General features: G+C 33.5%; 4 protein-coding genes across 4 annotated transcripts; 2 read left to right on the top strand and 2 right to left on the bottom strand.

The window, feature by feature from the left end:
• Positions 1-622: 622 nt before the first annotated feature.
• Arp10 (Actin-related protein 10) lies at positions 623-2,077 on the bottom strand. The gene is made up of 3 exons (XM_065508361.1): positions 1,889-2,077; positions 1,660-1,812; positions 623-1,600 (listed from the first exon to the last, which is right to left on the bottom strand). The coding sequence occupies exons 1-3, from the start codon at positions 1,957-1,959 to the stop codon at positions 700-702; spliced, it is 1,125 nt and encodes a 374-aa protein (XP_065364433.1). The 5' UTR covers positions 1,960-2,077; the 3' UTR covers positions 623-699.
• Positions 2,078-2,998: 921 nt separating this feature from the next.
• Positions 2,999-5,237, top strand: LOC135957771 (CWF19-like protein 2 homolog). Its single transcript, XM_065508571.1, has one exon. The coding sequence runs from the start codon at positions 3,023-3,025 to the stop codon at positions 5,159-5,161; it is 2,139 nt and encodes a 712-aa protein (XP_065364643.1). The 5' UTR covers positions 2,999-3,022; the 3' UTR covers positions 5,162-5,237.
• An 8,807-nt stretch (positions 5,238-14,044) lies between these two features.
• RpS19a (Ribosomal protein S19a) lies at positions 14,045-15,179 on the top strand. The gene is made up of 3 exons (XM_065508112.1): positions 14,045-14,129; positions 14,384-14,454; positions 14,619-15,179. Exons 2-3 carry the CDS (start codon positions 14,384-14,386, stop codon positions 15,016-15,018), a joined length of 471 nt encoding a protein of 156 aa, XP_065364184.1. The 5' UTR covers positions 14,045-14,129; the 3' UTR covers positions 15,019-15,179.
• Positions 15,180-18,297: 3,118 nt separating this feature from the next.
• Positions 18,298-18,994, bottom strand: SNRPG (small nuclear ribonucleoprotein G). The gene is made up of 2 exons (XM_065508123.1): positions 18,859-18,994; positions 18,298-18,795 (listed from the first exon to the last, which is right to left on the bottom strand). Exons 1-2 carry the CDS (start codon positions 18,888-18,890, stop codon positions 18,597-18,599), a joined length of 231 nt encoding a protein of 76 aa, XP_065364195.1. The 5' UTR covers positions 18,891-18,994; the 3' UTR covers positions 18,298-18,596.
• Positions 18,995-21,381: the final 2,387 nt, after the last annotated feature.

Below are 21,381 nucleotides of genomic sequence, written 5' to 3'. Positions count from 1 at the left end.
CTGGAACAATAACATTTTTCTCTCCCCACATATTAAGTACTCCCATTTGAAATGATTGATAAAGCTAAATTTAGATATTTGTTTGGCAAATTCGACAATAGTATTTTTATAAAAAAAAAATTTGTTTTGCTCGTAAAAACCCTAAAATCTGGAAAATGCACTCACATTTTTTTATAAAATGATAAATAACAAGATTGTTACTCTTAAAATAGGTATGTAACATGATAGAACCAACCAGGTACAATTATTAGGGAGAGTTTTCAATATTTACCCCTACAACGTCAAATAACACATTTACTCTCATCACTTTTTATTTTGATTTCGCAATGTTTTGCACGTTATATTAAAACTAACACATATTTATTTGGAAAAAATTTAATTTGAATATTTCACAAAAAAAAAAGTAAATAGACATTTCGTTTTGTTTTTTTACTATTTTTTTAATTTTCTTTTTTTTTACGTTATAGGGAATGTATAATTGAGAACGTACTTTTTAATAATTGTACCTTGCTTGTTCTGCCATGGTATGTAGTATACATTTTTGACACTTGTAATGCGAAACATTGAAAATATTTTAATTATGATGGATTAAGATTTATAGAACTGTTAAAAATAAGCTATATAGGTTATAAAGATTAATTTATTATTATCTATAATTACTTTTTGTTCTCAATAAAAGTAAATATACAATTAAAATGATTATCCCGCCATGCGGTTATCATCCAAACAGCTCCAATCGGGTACACGATCCAGTCTTATATACGCCTCTTTGGTTAGAGAACGAGTATTAACTAAATCAGTACCACCACACAAAGAACCACCCAGCCAGTTGACTATATTGGGACGACCGATAGTTTTATGAAACTTAAATGTTATGTCACCGTGTAGTTTTTCCTTATATTCCTTATCGTTTGCCACTAAATGTTGTAGCTCTTCCTTAAGTCTTGGCAATAAACCCATTATTATGGAACTGCCACCAACAACAAAGATGTTCTCAGTTAAAGCGCGGCGAACATCTAGAGGACACCGAAGAATAGATTTTATTATTAAATGTGGCAAAGTATCACGATCATTATTTTCTTCAAATAGTATTTCAAATGCTGTTTCACGCACTTTGCCTGGTATGGTAATGATTTCATTATCAGCTATTGGATAGTCTACGCCTGGTGGAACTTGAGGAGGTTTATTGTTTAGATAGTCCTGAGCTCTCTGCAGTTTCGTTACAAAACAAGCACGAACTTTTATATCCTCTAATACTGATTCTGTAAGATATTCCTCCTTTACTCCCTCTAGAAGTAACTGGCGCTTAATTTCCTCGTGTAAAACGCGTCCACCGAATTTTTGGTCTTGAAATGCTTGCATTATTTGAACACCACTATAAACAGGCATTACGGTAGTCTCACTATAACCCATATCTATGACCACACCATGAGGAATCGCCAATGTCGAGAGTGCAATCATATGTGAAGGCACATACAGAACAGAAGAAACTTCAAAGTGGCGAAATAATGCTTTTGCCAAAGTTTCACGAACTATTATTTGGCCAAAAACATTTTCTACTATAACTATTTTTCTTTCTTTAGGACTCACAAGTAGATATCTGTAAATAAATGATAAAAATGTGATTAAAGGTACGAAAGCATTCTAAAGTATTCATACTTAAAAAATATTGTTTGGAAAAATTCAATTATCTGATCGTAAAATTCAAGATTATCTCCATAATCAAAGATGTTCTTTGTTTTACCATTCACAGACAGAATGACTTCAGATGGTATAATTTTGCGTGGATATGCCTCTGCTGCAAAGCCAAGCCTATTTAATGATAGAAAAAATAATTTTGAAACCCGTATATGACGTCACTTGTATTGCAATTTTCCATGAATCATACTTAGTGTATGCAGTTCCAATGTCCAGAACAACTGGAGGTTTCTCTTGCATTACCGTTTCATACAAGGGCATTTTAAGATATTGTAAACTTTTAAGTTAATTACGAGATTTCTTTAAAATTATCAAATGTAAACAATCAAAATGTCTGCAGTGTTAAATTTTTGCAACATAAACACGTTGCAAAAACTCGAGTAACTTACTGAATAATAAATAGTTAACAGCAGGATGTTTCAAATATAATAAAAAATCAAAGGGATGAATGCGTATTCGTTAGTCTGCTTTAACACACAAATTTTAGGTTTTGACATACAACATTAAACACAGACTTGCTGTATGTGTAAACAAATTAAAAGTGAATTGAAGAGACATCTTCAAAATTTTTACCTACTCTACCTTTAACATTGGGAACCAAAAATTACGTTTATATGACACTATTTCAGAAACTTTTGATATGCAGCAAAAGTGTTTTCAGCGAAGACTAAAGTCCTATTCCCGGCAATTCTGAAAATATAGATATTAACATGTAATCTACCGTGAATGCAATTGTCACATAAGTAATCTAGAGTGTAGTCGGAGGAAGGTTTGTTTACAAGCAATCGTTTATTGGACTGTTTATGAGATGTATTTTTAACTGAATATTTGAGGTCAATTAGGTGATCAAGTAACCAGTTAGGTAGCTAGTAAGGTATTTAGTCTATATAACCGGTATGTGACTCCAATGCGTTGACTACTTTGGATCAGCTATCGGACAGCCACATTGTAATCAGACATGCAAATGTTAAAATAACTAGTCCCCTATCTAGTTATGTAACTAGTCACCCAAAACACTATTTACATACACATGTATGAATATACATGTGTTAATGGGGGTTAGTTTGATTTCGAAAATGGAATTAAGAATTTTTTCGTACCTTTTCAAAGAGCTTAGTCGCCTTTTACAATGTAGAAATTGAGAATGAGAAAAATGTCTGCCTTTCAATTTCTGCATTGTAAAAGGGGACTTATGAAAATATCCAAACAAAAATTTCTGAGTCACCCTATTTTTTATCAATAGTTAATTTTTATTATTTTAATACTTGTTATACTAATTGTTTACAATTTTATATTTTATGTTAATAAATACATTTATAATAAAATGAGTTTTATTCAGTTTGAAAGTGCACGGGAAAAAGATAAAGCAAGACAAGATCTTCGGGAGGCGAGAGAACACATGCTTGATGAAGTGAAAAAAAGGGCTGAGCAAAGAGCAGCGCGTGAAGCCGATAGGCTTTTAAAAGGTGAAACCAACTGGATGCTCCCTTCCGTCGAAGAAAAACTGAAGAAAAAAAACAAAGAAGTAAAGAAATCAAAAAAGGATAAAAAGAAAAGTAAAAAATCTAAGAAAAAATCAAACAAGAAACGAAAGTACTCTAGCTCTGAAGAGGAAAGTGATTCTGATTCCACATCTAATGATAGTGATGGTTCTTCGTCTAATGATGGCCACAAAAAGAGTAAAAAATCAAAAAAGTCAAAAAAGAAACATAAAAAAGGTTCGAAAAATAAGAGGACAAGTAGTTGCGATACGGACAGCGAGGATTCAGGCGATGAAAAATCCAAATTTGTGCAATTAAAAAAATCTGAGGAGCCACTACAAAGAGATAATTGGATGACCGATGCACTAATGCTAAAGACTTATTCACGGGAAAGGGTGGAAAATAAGCCAAATGAGAAGCAACAAATTGATTCATATGATCCGGCAAAAAGTTCACGGGAACTTAATCCCTATTGGAAAACAACGGGAACAGGTTTACCTGCATTTCAAAAACCAAAAGATGATGATGACTACAAAACCGCAAAATCTGAAAAATCAATATTTTCACAGAGCACATATTCATCAAAAGGTTGGAAGAAGCAAAGTGACGAAAAAGTATCAAACGAATGCTTGCTGCCGCAGAGAAAAAAGTCTCTTACACCTAGTGACGACGGATCCTCATCTAGTGAAGGAGAACATAAAAAGGGCAAGGAAAAATCCAGTTTATCCGCATCAGAATTTCTAACTGATCAACAAATGAACGAATTAGGTGCAAAAATTCTTAAAGCTGAAATAATGGGTAACATGTCACTTGCAGATGAATTACGCGAAAAGTTGGAAAAAGCACGAACACAAAGAAATATATTTAAAGAACGTAAAAAATCAGCATATCTTGTAAGCAATAGCAATTCTACTAATGGCGACAAGTGCAGCAAGAAGAAAGATGAGCATATTCTACTGACGCACACCGATCAAACGGGCCACACTAGACCATTGCAGGCATCAAAAGTTTTGGATCCAAGAGATTTGTACGGTGGCAAGAAAAAACAGAAGCAAAAGCGTGTTAACACTCACGATGAATCTGGTGAGAGAGTTCGCTATTTTGCCGATGACGATCGTTATGATCTAAAACATATGTTTGAAAGCGAAAAGTATACAAGCGCATCAGACGCCAATTTACAATTTGCCAATATTGCTGGCAAACACAAAAACCCTAATGATGATATGGAAGATATATTTGCCGAAAAAATATGTCAAGATGACTCTGTACGTTCCGAACGTAAAGATCGTGATAGAGCAATTCGTGAACACCAAAAAGTTGAGGCAGCGTTAGACAACTGTGACAAATGCTTCGATTCTATGAAAATAAAAAAGGAACTACTAATATGCGTTGGCGAAAATGTATATTTGGCTTTACCATGGTATCAGGGTCTTCAGCCTGGTCATTGTATGATAATTCCAAATCAACATGCAACTTGCTGTACTCAAATCGATGAGGATATTTGGGCGGAAGTTAATGATTTTCGTAAAGCTTTGACTCGCATGTTTGCTTCGCAACATAAAGATGTGATATTCTTTGAAATTGCCAACCGATTGCATAAACGGCCGCATTTAGTAATACATTGTATTCCCATCCGCGAATCAGATGGCGAAATGGCTCCATTTTATTTCAAGAAAGCAATAGAAGAATCAGAACATGAATGGTCTGTCAATAAGCAACTTGTATCATTGCGACAAAAATCATTGCGTAATTCTATACCAAAGGGTTTACCTTATTTTTGGGTAAATTTCGGTATGGACACGGGATTTGCCCATGTAATTGAGGATGAGGAAAGATTTCCCCCAAATTTTGCGCAAGAAATTATTGGTGGCATGTTAAATTTAGATGCAAACAGATGGCGTCGTCTACAAAAAGAACAAAATATTATAACCAAAGTGAAAATGTTTGCAGACTGGTGGAAAAAATACGATTGTACAAAGTAAGACAAATATAACAACTTCTTAAAGTATGTATTAATTAAAAAAAGTACACAAATAAACACAAAAAATTGGTTTTATACATTTTTTTCCTGATTTTAACTAAAAAATAGTTTCAAACATGATAAAAATATAGAAGGTAGTTTCAATCAAAATTTTTTTTTTTAAAATAAGGTTTTTTGAAGTTTCCTTTTTTTGTGAGCATTATAAAAAGCGTTGCCACATTCCAAAAAATTATTATGATTTCGAGAATTTTTTTACAAAAAATGTGTAATTTAATTTATTATTTAAATAAAAATGTATTATGTTGTGTTGGGAGTTATTGATTCAATTCCTAACGTTCGATTACTTATTAAAACACGTTGACTATTTTTATATGTATGCATTTTTTTTATTATGTTAATATTTTATATCTTTTAAATGGAGGTTTAATTATAAGAGACAAGTAGCACACGGAAGAATGTATTTTCAAGATCTAGCCGAGCACTCTCAGAAGATATAAAAAGTCTTTGAAATCGGATGGAAAACCAAAAATGGCACTCTTTTAAAAAATTTACATGTCGAAGGTGCCCTACTTTGGGTCCCATAGCGCCGCCATTGAAGTATTTGTGGGGTTCATTTTCAAATCTTAAACTCGAATATTCCTTGGGTACGCCGTTTAGAAATACGAGATTTATTTTCAAATAATTTCGATTCTACTCCAGCGTGCATAGTTAATGGATTATGATCGGTAATAATCGGTGATATATATCCCAAAATATGTTTACATAATAAATAGTATTTTGAAGTTACCTTGTGTTCATTGGGACAACATTCATATCCAATCTGACACGCTTTGTTTTAACTGAAATATTACTTTTAACTAAATGGTCGGAGCACACCATTGGCTGTTTTGGCAAATCTTCTTCGCAAGCTTTACATATATCCATAAACTGTTGTTGTTGTTGGGTAAATATTTTTTCTATTTTTTTAATAATTTTCAAATTAATGAAAATTATGTATTCCCAAAGGGAAAATTTGAAATTGATATGGCATTACTATTTTAACGAAAACGTCAAAATCCTTAAGCATGTCAGACGTAGAATTTTAAAAAATAAAGAGAGAATGAAACTACCTTCTATTTTTCTACTATGGTTTCAAACTTGTTTTTGTTATATTAAAAATCTGATTTTGAGTCGTATATGCGTATTATAATAGTTTAAAGTTGAACATTTAAAAATTTCATAATTACAGCGAATTAAAAAATAAACTAGCAAATATAAATTAAAATATTACCAATTCATAAAACGCCATAGGATCAAACACCGTATTACATATGAGTAGGTGAAATGCAAAACTCGCTCGTTACACATAAACAGAAATTTGGAAAAACACGGAAAACATGTAGCGGCTGATTAAATGGACCAAATTAGTCAAATGTATTAAATTCTTAGATGTTACTCCATTCTTGACTAAAACTCTACAGTTGAAAAATTAAATAAACTGCAACATAGAGAAGGACTGCCAGAATCAATAGTTATCTCAATTTATTTCAATTTGTGTAACGAACGAGTTTTGCATCTCACCTACACATATTTAATAATTACTGAAATATTTTATTATTTTGAACGAATTTTTTAATAATTATAAATAGTATAAATATTGTTACGTTTTTACCTTTTAAAAACGGTGTTTTATTTCCTTTAAATAAACCGTATTCTTTTGATTGCAAATAAAAGCAGTTTAGTAGTTTAAAAATTGTAACAACTCTTTATTTAAGTTTACACAAATTAAAAACTGGTTTATAAATCCGCAACTTTATTAGCGGAATTGTTTGGGGAGACCAAGAGAATTTAAAATTTTACTTTCCACACAATAAATCGGTTATTATCTGGTCACGCTTATGATGTGCCGGCACCGAGAATGCTTGTTCTACAAAACCAACTGTCTGGCAACGCGTCAGAGAGAATCAAACGAATTGACAGACGAAAACAGAATTTAATTAAATTATAGGTAAGGTTCCATGGGCTCTTCAAGCAGCTCACTTGGGTCCATTCAAATCTGATCCCATTGTGATACCCAAGGGGTAGACTGCAGAGTATTTACAATACTTCCGTTGCCTCCAAGTTAAACCAGCCGGATTCTCGGATGAAGGAGTAGATTCGTATAAGATAGGAATGGAAATCCGAGGATGCGTTCCCACAGGTTTGTCAGAGCCGGGCATTGGCAGAAAAGGTGATACACAGTCTCTTTCTCTTCTTCATTACGACAGCTTCTAGGCCCATTCTTCTAGCATGTGTACCAATTAAACAGTGTCCTGTAATAAAGGAGACAATTAGCCTTATTTGCTCACGACGGTATTCTATAAGTAGATTCGTCCTGCTGGCATCATATACGGGCCAAGTCGACCTCGCTGTAGCACAGGATGGTTCATTAGTCCACCTGTTTTGTGCAGTCTCATATAGTTTCTGCTGAACAGCCATCTTGCATTTAACAAGAGCAATACCAGAAAAGGGGTCGATCGCCTCCTCACTCATCATCGCACCCCTTTTGGCCAAATCATCTGCTATACAATTACCCTGATTTCCATCGTGACCAGGGACCCATATAAGCGTTATCCTAGAATGTCTCACTGTCTCATTTAGGGATACCCGGCATTCCTCGGTTAACGTGTAGACACTCGCTATTCCGTTAACGGCAGCCATGCTATCAGTAAATACGCAAATATCACCAGATATTCGATAATACCTCAGAAAGTTGAATGCACGTTTAATGACAGTAATTTCCACCTGAAGAGCAGTACAGAAGTTAGGTAGCCTAAAGTTTATCCCATAGTTTTCTATATAGAAACCTCCACCGACCCTATTTCCCCTATTAGAGTCATCAGTGTATATTTTTTATTTTTATTTATATATCCGTATGACATCATCAGGGCGGAAGAGTCCGCGTTGCCATAAATCCCTATTCGGGATCATAATATGGAAATGTATATAGAAAAAAGGTTTTGGGATGCAGTAATCGACATTACTATGTATGTGCCCATAGTAATTCAGTATCCTAGAGTGTCCAAGGTCCTTACCAGACCATGAACAACCAGCATTTAGTCTCACAGTAGAGTTGAGAGCCATTTGTATCACCATCAAATCCAATGGTAACCAGTTTAGAATAGTAAAAAGTGCCCTAGAGGAGGTAAACCTTATAGCGCATGTAATCAGTATCGCGATAGTCTTTAGAACTCGGTCAACGGCCTTCCGGTGAGTAGCATTATACAAGACGTGCCACAACACCAATACTTCATAGAACAAGTTGGGTTTATCGAGCGCTTTGAAGATCCAATTGTACCAATTGCCTTTTTGCAGGAGTAGATGGCCACATAGGCCTTATAAATCCTGTTCTGAATATTCATATTCCAGGACAATCTCTTATCTAGAATGATGCCAAGGTACTTTGCATTATCCCTGATCTCAAGACTGATTCCATTCAGTCTAGGTGGTCTAAAGTGATCAATCTATACCTTCAAGTGAAGATAACCAATTCCGTTTTTTAGGGGTTCACACTAAGTCCGTCAGTGTGCTTAATGCCGATTCCATACAACTAGGTATTGTATTCCTTGTAAGGTTCTTAAAGTGATTCAATGAGGACTTGTATGCCGGCCAGTTACCTAGCCTCTTTGCCTCGTTGAACAGTTTACGAAACGTTCTTCTGGCGTGTGCAATCTCAGGATTCCACCAGGGAGGCTTATTCCTACCTCTGCGGATGTTCGGCTTATAGGCCAAATTAGTAGCCGATTGGAACGCTGCTGTAAGTGTTTCAGCTGCTACCTCAATATCTTCCCTACTTTCAATAGAGGGCGGTTTTGGTAAAGACCGAGAGAGTACATCACATTGCATCTCACAATTGGTCTTCCTCCTGTTTAGAACGGTATTAACTCTAATATAAGTTACACTAATATTGAAGTCAATATATTGGTGATCGGAAAAGGAGCAATCGCTAGCGACAGCTCAATTAGTAATCATGCTGTGGTGCTCAGCACTCACAAACACCTCACTTCTGTTTGCAACAATGAAGGTAGGTTCTGAACCTCTATTTACTACTTCCAAACTACTATTAAGAATGAAACTGAAAAGACTCTCACCTCTTGTATTGGTATCGCTGCTACCCCATATAATGTGGAGCGAGTTAGCGTCTACACAGATAACCAAAGGTATCCTGGAATCATTCGCCTTTTTAACAAGACTAAGGACAGCATCATTTGGCGGATGCTCCCCGTTATCGTGCGCCATATAGCTGAAAATCAGCCATAAGAAACTGCCTTCATTGTTTCCCATGAGACTGCTACTTTATCTTCATTGCTGTAATCAGACAGAATGAAGACATTCAAAGAACTTTCAGCCAGTATACAGGAACTAATTTTACTTGCGCCTTTAGCGTAGTAGAGCTTATATCCCTTCAAACATAGTCCACAGATACGATCCTGATGAATCCAAAATTCCTGGACCATGACTTGCTCCTCCCCGTTCTTAGCAATTCGGAGAAGCAGTACAGTAGATGCTGCCTTAGAGTGGTGAAGATTTATTTGGGTCACCTTCACCATGCTCAATTTTTACAATAGTGACGTCGGCGTCCTCCTGGTCAGAATTCAAGAGGGCGTCCTCGTCCATCCGTCTAAAGAAGTTACCAACCAGTTCAGAGACAGAGTTGGTATCTTCAGTGTCGATTGGACCAGCGGCGTCATTGCATTCCATGCCCTCCATGCCGATGAGGAGGATTGCCTGGGTTCTCTTTGAGAACTTTTCAGAACACACATGTAGCTTTCTAGTCTTTTGTTAAATAAATGTTAATTCCTTTTTATAAGAATGAATAAATAGTTAAGTATTTTATATTCGTGTTTTATTCACCCACAACTATAATGATATGAAATTTTTGAAACAGAGATAGTTTATGCGATATAGTATGTAACATTGCTGAGAATGCTAAACATTTAATTTTTTATTGTTCTCTTTATTATGATATTCGTAGAAGATACAACATTTTTGACAAATGCATAAGACTGAATGATTTTTTCCTAAATTATATAAAGGATGATTTTTATGATTTTATTAATTAATGGCTCCTCATTTTTAAGATTTATTTTTACCATACTGTTATCTTCGCTTACTTAACATTTATACAGGATTTTGGGGCAACCAGGCAATTCGTGTGATGTTTAACAGACTCTCATGCTCTGGCTGCAAATGATTAAGCCAATAGAATAAAATATACATAAATGTCTTACTGCGAGACAAAAAACCTAAGTCTGTTGTCAAAAACCTAACTCTTGCAACAACAAAGTACAGGTAAATTAGCGTTTGTTGTGTCAGCCTTAAAATTTGAGAGTGTGTAACTATTTCTAACTGACAGTAGAAATAGAATAGCGCCTCTAGTTCTACACTATGATTATGCCCTTGAGCAAATCTTGTTCTCCATTCATTTTATGTTATTTAACATAAAATCTTTAAAATTTAGCAAGTAGGGTTTTTCATAAACTACCGAGTACTAGAATAAGACAACATTTAGTAAATACTCAGTAAATATTTTCTTACTTATTTACACCGCCAACAGAAATATAACAAAAAAAAGTCTACTGTAACCTTTTAGAATGTATTAGTAAAATGTATATAAGTATTGGTCAAGGTATATTTAATCTCTTTGGCCACTGCTACACGTTCAATATATATTGACCGCGATCCAGTATCATGACATTTACTGAACGTGTAGGATGCAGTATTGATGGATCGCAAAATAGCCTAATATATTGAACGTGTAGCAGTATCCTTTAGGTTGTTCGGCAAGGAGGATTGGAAAATATCCTCGAAGAGGGTGACATCGAAGGCCTTCTTCGATGTTAACCTCAGGACCGTTCGTTCACTTGGTTTTACTGATTAAGACATTTTAAGATATTGTAAGACAGCAATAGCAGCAGCAAAAACCATATCACCCCCGAGTCCTGGTCCGATTAACTGCACAACCTGGCGAGCAGTTATTTCTCTAGGATCAGACCATTTACCCATAATCGTTTGTCTGGATAGACCCAACGATTCCATCGACTCTGAACGCCGAATTTACATCAACCAAAAGAAAGCAGACTGGCACGGCTTCAGAGAATTCACCGACCGCATTTTCAATGGTCTACCGATGGTCTTCCCGAAACCGTCACCGCAGCAGCCGCTCGCTTCATTCCCGCTGGAAGAATATCCGTAGTGCGACCGCACTTCCCAGCAGAAGCAGGATCACACAGCTGAACCGCGATATAAGCAGCTTGGTAAATGACACATGGTTGGATCATTTGAAGAACTGCAACTTAAGATTTGGAGTTGGCAAGTTGTGGTCCACAGTTCGGTCTCCCTCCAACTCGATAAAGATGGATGTTAGGGTAGTGATTAAGTTTACAGATACCAAACGGTGCGTGCGTGCTTTTTGCCACAATTTATTGAGCGCCCCGAGAGAGACAAGGCGAAAAGAAGTATTGTCCGCAAACTACACGATCTTCCAGTCTCGGACACACCAGAACTTTACTCGCCAACTGAAGTTGCAGGAGCCATCAACACAACTAAGCCTTCAAAGGCATTAGAACCTGACGGGATATTCATGCTGATGCTAAAACAGCTAGACGAGCGGGGAGTCGAGTACCTGACAATGGTTTTTAACCTGTCAGTAAGGAGCTTAACAATACCCGATGTCTGGAACCCGTCAACTACCAGCAGCTCGTCACAAGCATGATCCCTCAGATCTCACAGGGCTTAAACCAGCAGAGGCCTTGTGAACGGGATATCCTAGTGACACTTGACCAGTCGAAAGCCTTCGGTCAGTCAGTAACTCCACACAAGATTTCCTGCAGTCCACAATGCCCAACAACACGAAGAGATGGATAGTGAACTATCTGATTGACAGGCAGTCAGTGACATATGCGGACGACTGCACCATATTGGTAATAAGTCAGAACGTTGGTGAGCTTTGCGGTATGGTAAATGGTTATCTCAATGAAATCCAAAATTTATTCACTGCACGTAACCTGCAGTTATCACCAACGAAGTCATCTTCACCACCTGTACGAAGAAGATAAAACTGAACCTAGGAATCATGATCGACGGCGTATAAATTTTTTGTGGTCATTTTTGATAGCATTTTTACCTCCTCGGCACAGCCACTGCAATCACGCATAAACTGCGAAATAGGAACGAGATTCTCAAAGCACTAGCCGGCAGTACTTGGGATATGGACAAAGAAACCTTGCTAGTTACAAGACGATTGGTCGGTCAGTGGTCAACAATGCTGCTGCAGTGTAGTCGCCTTCGTTGAGTGATACGCAGTGGAGAAATATTTAAGGACCGTCACAGGCTGCCTTCAAATTACCTCCGAACACCACCTTCACGAGGAAACCAAGATTCTACCGGTGAAGGAACACAACGTAATGTTGAGTCATTTAAACTTCAACATCACACAGTTGGAGTTCTGCAGCGTAAAACAAGAGTCGTTCTGCCACAACTTAGATCGGTATAGAGCAGGGAAAGGCAACCTATACTATTGCATTTTACGACTGTATTAGTTATAAACTCTCTCCGCTCTCACCACGAATCGGTGTTGCCAGTAAACTTTCGTCTCTTAACCCCAATTAAAAATGTTAAATCTCATATTGTTCATCATACATCTTCAAAAGTTGGGACATTTTTTTTTCACTTTTTTTCAACGCTGATTCTTAAATTGTGCGATAAAAAAACGATACACAACCTACTTGTTTGAGTTCTCAAGCTAGACTGATTAAAAGTTGTTTGTTTCTCTACAATGCGTGTGCACACGTACGTAAGAGAAGAGTAAATGAAAAACGCGGCGCCCATGTTTTGCCTTTCCCTGGTATAGAGCAACAGACTTAATTCCTGTTGGTACCGCATAGACCGTGCCGTCCTCAACTTATGACCAGCATGTGGTCAGTGTCCTTATGACACCCTACACATATATAACTATTCAGCCTACCCTACGTCCCATGGATTTATGGACCCATCCTGTTGAAGTAGCACAATTTCTTGGACTTGAACAACAAGCAGAACACCGAGATTGACGCCAAATAGAATATGGGTGACTGTTGTGAATAAAATTTCACTAGCCCCGGGGGCTAGTATAATTTTAGACATTTGATTTAACATTTCTGACAAGCAGCAAATTCAAAGTTTAAATAAAAACATTAAAATAATTTTTAAATAAAATAAAATTGGAAAGCGAGCCACCTGCAAAAAAATATGTTACATATAAGTATTATGTATAATTGTATTTGGAAAAAATGTTTTTAGCATTTTTGAAGGAAGCAAAAAAGTTATCATTTCACACAACAGAAAGATGAAAATTGTACTTTTTGTGAAAAAATCGATTACGTTATCCCAAAACCTTTTTTTATTCTAGAAATAAATCATAATAAATAAATCGCTTTCCCTGTTAAAAAAAATGTAGTAACAAGGTCTCGTGTAGTACTTTGCAGCGTATGAGTAGACTTTAAAAGTGTCTATAAATGTAATTTCCTGCACATTCGCACACTATAAAACAAAAAACATCGTTTATATTTTTACTAAAAGTTAAATTTATCGATTGTTAGCACATATTTAGCGGGTATTTAAGAAAAAAGTTAATGTCACTCATAAATAATAAAAATGCTGTTCTTATGTTTCAGTCATCACTGTATCAATCAGTGTTGTATTTAACTATATATATTTCCAAGTTTTCATCTACTGAATTCAATTTGATATTTGTTTGACAACATTAACTATTCATTTTAGTTATTTAATTGTGAAAATAATATTTAAATTAAAATGTTAATATGGACTTTAAATAAAAATGATTATAATTTTTTAAAAGCAAACGCACTTTCCAACCACTTCCTAAAATTACAACCCATCAACTGTCAAATTTCAACTACAGCCAACTTAACTCAACATGTCCTTTCTTCCGGTTCTCTTTAACACGCAAGGTATGATTATTGACAAAATTTGGAAAATGTACAAAAAAATTAAGTGTTTTATAAAAAAAAAATTCAAAATGTGAATTAAAATGTAAAATTAATTGTATTATGCACAATAGCAAATGTTTTTGATGTGAAATTATGGATTTTTCAGACTTTTTTGTGTAAATGTGCAAACGTGTGCTCTTTCATAGAACTTGATCATTTGTATACAATGTGCTTTTGATTAACTAATTGTGTTTTTTAAACATTTTTGTTTGCAGATGCCTGGCGTAACTGTAAAGGATATCGATCAACACCAATGTGTTAAAGCTGTTGCTGTCTTCTTAAAGAAGTAAGTTTTGTGAAACTTTCATAAAATTTGTAATTGTAGTTTATCAGGCATGTCACAGTTCTTTTGAACAAAATTAATTTTCGTGGCAAGCCAGCATAAATTATGAAATAAATTTTTTTTGATGTTATTGAACTGTAAATCTAATTTTTCTTTTTACATTTTAGGACTGGTAAATTGAAGGTGCCCGATCAAATGGACATCATCAAGACAGCCAAATACAAGGAATTGGCTCCATATGACCCCGATTGGTTCTACATTCGTTGTGCTTCAATCTTGCGTCACTTGTACCACCGCAGTCCCGCTGGTGTTGGTTCCATCACCAAAATCTATGGTGGCCGCAAACGCAACGGTGTCCACCCCTCTCACTTCTGCCGTGCTGCTGATGGTGCTGCTCGCAAAGCTTTGCAATCGTTGGAACACGCCCGTCTTATCGAAAAGCACCCCGATGGTGGTCGCAAATTGACCCCAATTGGCCAACGTGATTTGGATCGCATTGCCAATCAAATTGTCGCCAACCAACGTACTGCAGCCAAACTAACAGGTCCCATTGTTATTTCCAAGTAATTTGTATGTTGACTGTAAAGTCCGCGTTTTTGGTGGAAATAAAACAAAATTTTTTTAATTTAGTTTAATACAAAGAAGTTTTCTTTAATCGAATTGAGGATTATGGAATACAATAAACAATGAGAAAGTTGAATTAAACTTTGAAGAAAAAAAAAAAAAAATGTTTATTTACTAAACGACTCAATATGGTTTATACTTAAGAAAAGGTAGTCTTATATGTCAAAACTAGGTCTTGGTGTTTTAATCCAGTTTTTGCCAGTTTAATAATGATTTATTAAGATTTCCAATACAATTGTATTTACGTTGAATATTTATATCAGAAAAATAAATGTTTATACATATGAATTAAGATAGATGACAACTTTAAGACAATTATAATAAAAATTACTATGTAATATATATAAATTTATAAGGCCTTTAGACATGGAGAATTATACTCTATGCCTTTAGACTACGCTACTGAAAATTAAATATTGGAAGTCAGACTTAAATTATCTGTTTATGTTTTAATCTGTATGTATTAACACAAATGTACATATATAAACAATTGTTAAGAAACTTACAAAACTGATTAGTGTGTGTAGCACCCACTTTACATTGTGGATTCCATTAATCTTGTTTTTATCATCTTGAACTGAAACGTTTTTTTGAACGTTCGTATTATATTCATAATCTTTATAAAAGTTTCGGTATTCCACGATATTCTGATCAAATATAATCAGCCCAATTATGAATAAAAATTCCGCGGGAGCTTTTTCCCTTTTCTCATTTTTCCTATTCAATTTCAATGTGAAAAAACTCCCGCGGAATTTTTTATTCATAATTGGGCTGAATATATGCTAATGACCATAGTTGGGGGTAGTGCACTAAATGTTGATTGAAATCAGCATTGCACTCACTAAAATTGCAAAAAATTTAGTTTGCACTATTTTTTATCAGCTTTAGTGATAATGCTTATTTCTTAACTAGCACTAAAAAAATAGTGATAATTTTTTAAATATCACTAAACGAAGATTTAGTGCAAAATTCTTCACTACAATTAATTAGTGCAAAATTTTAACCTGCAATCAAAAAAGGCTGCATTAAACATACTATCACTAAATTTTCAAAAATGAGTAGTCATGAAATTGTTGAATCCAAATTCGAAAAATACAAATTTTAAATTTTTTTGTTATTTTTAATGAAATATTAGTCTTAAGTTTTAAATTAGTGTACAGGAATAAACTTAAACCATTTTGAACTTAAAAATTTAGTGCACAATTTGAAGTTACACTCAAATTAGTGCAACAAAAAAGTTGCAATAAACTGATGATTGCATTTTTTTAAATCAACTAATTTAATTTTAAGTGCAAAATTTTTTAACTCACTATCACTAATGTTTAGTGAGGCTGCTAATTTTCAACTCAGCACTAAATATGGACAAAATGATTGCACTAATTTTGCACTATCACTAAGTATTAGTGCAAACTGCAAATTTAGTGCACTACCCCCATCTATGATAATGACATATATTTTTTAATTTTAATAGTTTCCATTACTTTTATAACATTACAGTGATGTGCTTTCATTGAAAATAATAAATTGTACGATACTTGAAATTGGTCGAACACCGGAATCGCGGAATTAGAATATTTTCGTAGTGAATTAAAAGTTTTATAATACAAAAATATGCACAAAATTAAAGCTTAATATATTCATTTCAAAATTTTAATTACGCAGCCGATCTCTTGAATAAAATTTAAACAAGTCAATTTACTCCCAAAAGAAAAAAAGCATTGTCTGCCAAAATAAAATTCAGTAAGGAATTGTGACCTAATATTAGTTAAATAATTTATTTTGACCCCTAATTTATATTACTGAAATTAATAAACATAAATAATTACACAGTACAACACATGATTTTGGGACTCAATTCTGACAATTGCACGTGAAAGTAGCCCCAAAAATAAGAACTTCTGCATCATTAGTTTTGTCAAGTTGGCTGCCGTAATAATTTAATGGTAATACGAATTTTTTTCCTCAAGGTGGATTTTTATCACTTTTTCTATATTTTAGCACGGTATATCTCGTATACCGTACGGAATATCTCTTTTGTGGCTGAAGCAAAGTTGTAGATATTGAATAGTAGAAAAAAAGTACGGAACATACCTACCCGAAAAAGGTGCATCCAGTGCCTTAAAAATCGCAAAAATGCCCATTTTTTTTTTTTTACCAATTTTTCACCTTTTTTGCTAAATAACTGGATTACAAATCTAATTATGGACCGATAACCATGAAATTAGGTCGTGTGATTTGTGTCTATATGAAAGTTATTTATCATAAATTTTGTATGTATACCATCATTTTTAACAGATTTATTCACTTTAAAGTGATTTTAGGAAGCGGATCGATCTTATATGGGAGCTATGAATAATTATGGACCGATCGTAACAAAATTTGGTGACATGAATTTTGTGTATATAAAACTTATTTGGAGCGAAATTTGTGTAGATACATACATATATAAATTAAACATTTATGACCGATAAAATCCAATTTCGGGAGGACATTTGTATGGGGGCTATGTGAAATAATGAACCGATTTCAGCTAATTTCAACAGGCTTCGTCCTTGGGCCGAACAAATTATATGTCCAAATTTGTTTTTTTTTTTCTAGAGACAAAAACATTTTAAACCATATACTATGTATCATCAACATTGGTGGACAATAACATACTTAAAAGTTATTTATATATAAGATAATATATAAGATAATTCTGAAGAAAGTAAGACACCTAAAAGAAGAGCTTAATGTAGCATTACTTCAATAATATTATATCAACCACTTTTAATTGAATTGTCATTTAAATAATCATATGCTTATAATTTCAACAAAAACCAATTTCAAAAAGTATATACTTAGTTAAATATGGTGTAAAAATTTTTGGTAATTTATGAGGGAAGAAAAATATGTAATTTTATGCCAAAAGTTTTCCCATGAGGAAAGAACTTGTAAGAGTTCCGGACGAATGAGACTTGAAATGTTCGACGATATGTACATGTCGGAGGTATAATGTAGAAAGAAATATAACGTTCTATTTACGAAAAGTAATTCATTTAATTTTACTAAATACAATTGCCCAATTCACAATTGGTGTCGTAGCGTTGTATGTCGTCATTTTTTTATTGTTTTGTTTTTGTTTAGAAAAATTTGTTTGAAAACTATTTACGATATACAATGCTACAACGCTACGACATCAATTGTGAATTGAGCAATTTAGAATAACAAGTCTTTTTTAATATGTATATTGAAAATAAGATGTTACTTTATTACATACTATTATGAACTAACTTATAATTTACTATGATCTGTTTAAGAGGTTCTTGCAAGAACCACATTAAATTAATTTTCCATAAAGATAAGAATGGTATGTTTTAGGTTGCAAATAATTTATAACAAAATCTTGTCGGTATGTTTTCTATACTTGAATGACATATTTTAAAAAAAATTTATTATATTATCTGCTCCCCATATACGAATATAAAAAGTACTTTTAAATTTATGAAATCTGCTGCTCAATACGAATAATGGCACGAGAGCTACACCCTATCCAGCGCTTCAACCATTACAATGCTATTACCGCGAATAACTACCATACCAATATTGTTTCTGGTACTATCTTTACATTCTTCAACAGTTTCGTCCAATACAACATTCATGAACGGATCAAAACCACGCAATATACCGGCAACAGATCGGCCACCATTCAGCTTTAATAGCATACGTTTATCCATATATCTGAAAAATAGAAAAACACGAATTTGTTAGGAACATTGGAAAAATACTTGAGCATAATATTACTTTTTCAACTCTGGGGGATGTGCTTTCGACATTTTGTTATTTCGTTTATGTTAGACAAACTAAAAAAATAATATAAAATTTGTGGATTCTTCTAAAAAAATTTTCGTGTTTAGTACGGCGTGCCACAGTGTTGTATATTTTCTGGTATGCTAATTTAGTGTTTTCCTGTCAAATATAGAGATTTTGGGATCATTTAGGCGAGAAATTTTTTTAGCTGGTGTTCAAGCGATTTTCTATAATACGAGTACTAAAAAATAAACATTAACATTATTGGCAACAATTTTGATTTTTGTCTTCTCTTTATTGAGTTTGTCTATACCTGATAAATTTTTGTAATGATAAATATCAATATAGATGTCAAGATATCAGATGTAGTCACCATTTATTTGTACTTTGTATAGACAACCAACGCCATTAATTGTTATGTTAAGTAATTGCCAAGTATAAACAAGGGTTAAGGCCTAAACATTGCGTTTTTCATTGGTGGAACACATTTATTGTTATAGCATTGCGGAAGATATATTAAAAGATGTTGCAAAAAATTCAAATGCATAAATAATTTTAATAAGTAAATTAAACAAAACTATTCTTACGTTTTAACATATTTAAAATAAACCGGATTCTTTTAATTGCAAATAATTATTTTTTAAAATCTACACACACTTTAAAAACACACTGGAAATACAGTTGATGTTAACTATTCCAGCGCCAACGATATACTGACTCACTCACAACTCGCAATACTATCTATATACACAGCACCTTTTTCTAGAAGTCTCATGAATAATCTAAAGGAAATACTAGAATATTGTATTTCCACAATGATAACTTATTGCGTTTAAAGCTGCTTCACAGTTAATGTTGTGATACTTATAAACAGAGATCGAAGATAACTCGTCCATATACCAAAAACCCCAAATTGTGATTTATATTTTTGTGATAAAAATAAATCACTGAAAATAACAGTTATAAAATGATTTTTATTTAAATGATTTGGTATGACCTTTATTCGTTTTTGTTGTTTTTTAATGATTTGATGTGAGATAAACAATTCATTTGTTGTTCTTAATAACTGTTACTTTCTCTTTTATTTACATACAATAACATATTATTAGTAATTTTTAACTAATTATGGAAAGAATATGATATATATGAAGTAATGAAGTCTGAGTAACAGAAATGAGAATTTTATATATTTAAGCGTTGATTTGGATCAAATGAATTTTTGTGATTTATTTTTCATGTTCGCAAATAAAAGACACAAGCTTACCTTTACGAAAAAAATAAATTATAAATCACTCATCTAGATTACTTGTGTTTGTTTCTTTTTTGTTTCTCTCAACCCCAAACCTAAATGTTCACGAATAAATCACTCTCTCACTGATATATCACAAAAAAATATTTATTCGAATTGAGAAAGTCATTTATGGTGCGTTTACACATGCAAGTAGATTGAGGAAAGTTGAGAATACGTATTATTATCGAAAATGTCGAAAATACATCGAAATGTCTACAAGTTGCTTGAGCGTTTACACATGCAAGTAAAAGTTCATTTTAAAAATGTCGTCAAAACGTAAACACATTATTATTAAGAGTTGCCTAGGATACCACATACATATATTTGTAGGGAAATAATTGTTATAAATAATTATTATTATTACTTTAATGAGATTAGTGCTCTTAAATTAATTTAATAGCGTTCTTTATTCATATTTGAAGAGAAAAAACAATTTTTTTTACAAATATACATAAAATAAGTTAAAAATATAATAATTATTTTACCACAATCCAGTAATTTTTTTTAAATTTTTTTAGTTAGGCAACTCTGTTTGTGTTTTTGACACTTTATTGCAGTAAGTGTCAAAAAATCACTGTCCATCGAAATTCACTAGGCAGTGAGCAAAGTAAATTAATAAAGTAGACTCAGTAGAACAGCTGACTATTTTTTTTACTTTGGTCTGAACTGTCAATTCACTTGTGGTTGTTGGGGCGAAAAATACAACAAGCCCAAAAGCAAAAACAACAACAGGCAACTTTGACAGCTCAGACCTTAAACCAAAAACAAAATTGCTTGTGGTTTTTGTAAATGTTGTATTTGTTGTAGTACTGTCGCTACTTTATTAATTTACTTTGGCAGTGAGCTGTAAGTGGCTGCATGTGTGCTTGTGTTAGTGCAAAAGTGTGAATGTATTGTGTTTTTCGAACTGTTACTTGCATGTGTAAACGCTAGGTTAAAATAAATTGTAATGTACTATTGCTTAAAAAGTAGTGAAAATGACATTCACTTTTAATTACTGCCACATTTATTGCTGAGTTCGTCTTGACAAGCCATCTAATTATACATACAAGAACAAAACGTCGCCAAAATTGCAATTAGAAATTGGTTCATGTTTTTCTGTGTGGAGAAAACATATTTATTTACATATGATGTCAGACATAGTTGTCCGAACAATCGTTCTGATGTCGTTGTTCGAACAAGAATATAACATCGACAAGAGTTGTCCTCACGAGACAAATTCATAT

Source organism: Calliphora vicina, chromosome 4 (assembly GCF_958450345.1).
Source record: "Calliphora vicina chromosome 4, idCalVici1.1, whole genome shotgun sequence".
Lineage (NCBI taxonomy): Eukaryota > Metazoa > Arthropoda > Insecta > Diptera > Calliphoridae > Calliphora > Calliphora vicina.
This window is presented reverse-complemented; position numbering and strand designations above follow the sequence as displayed.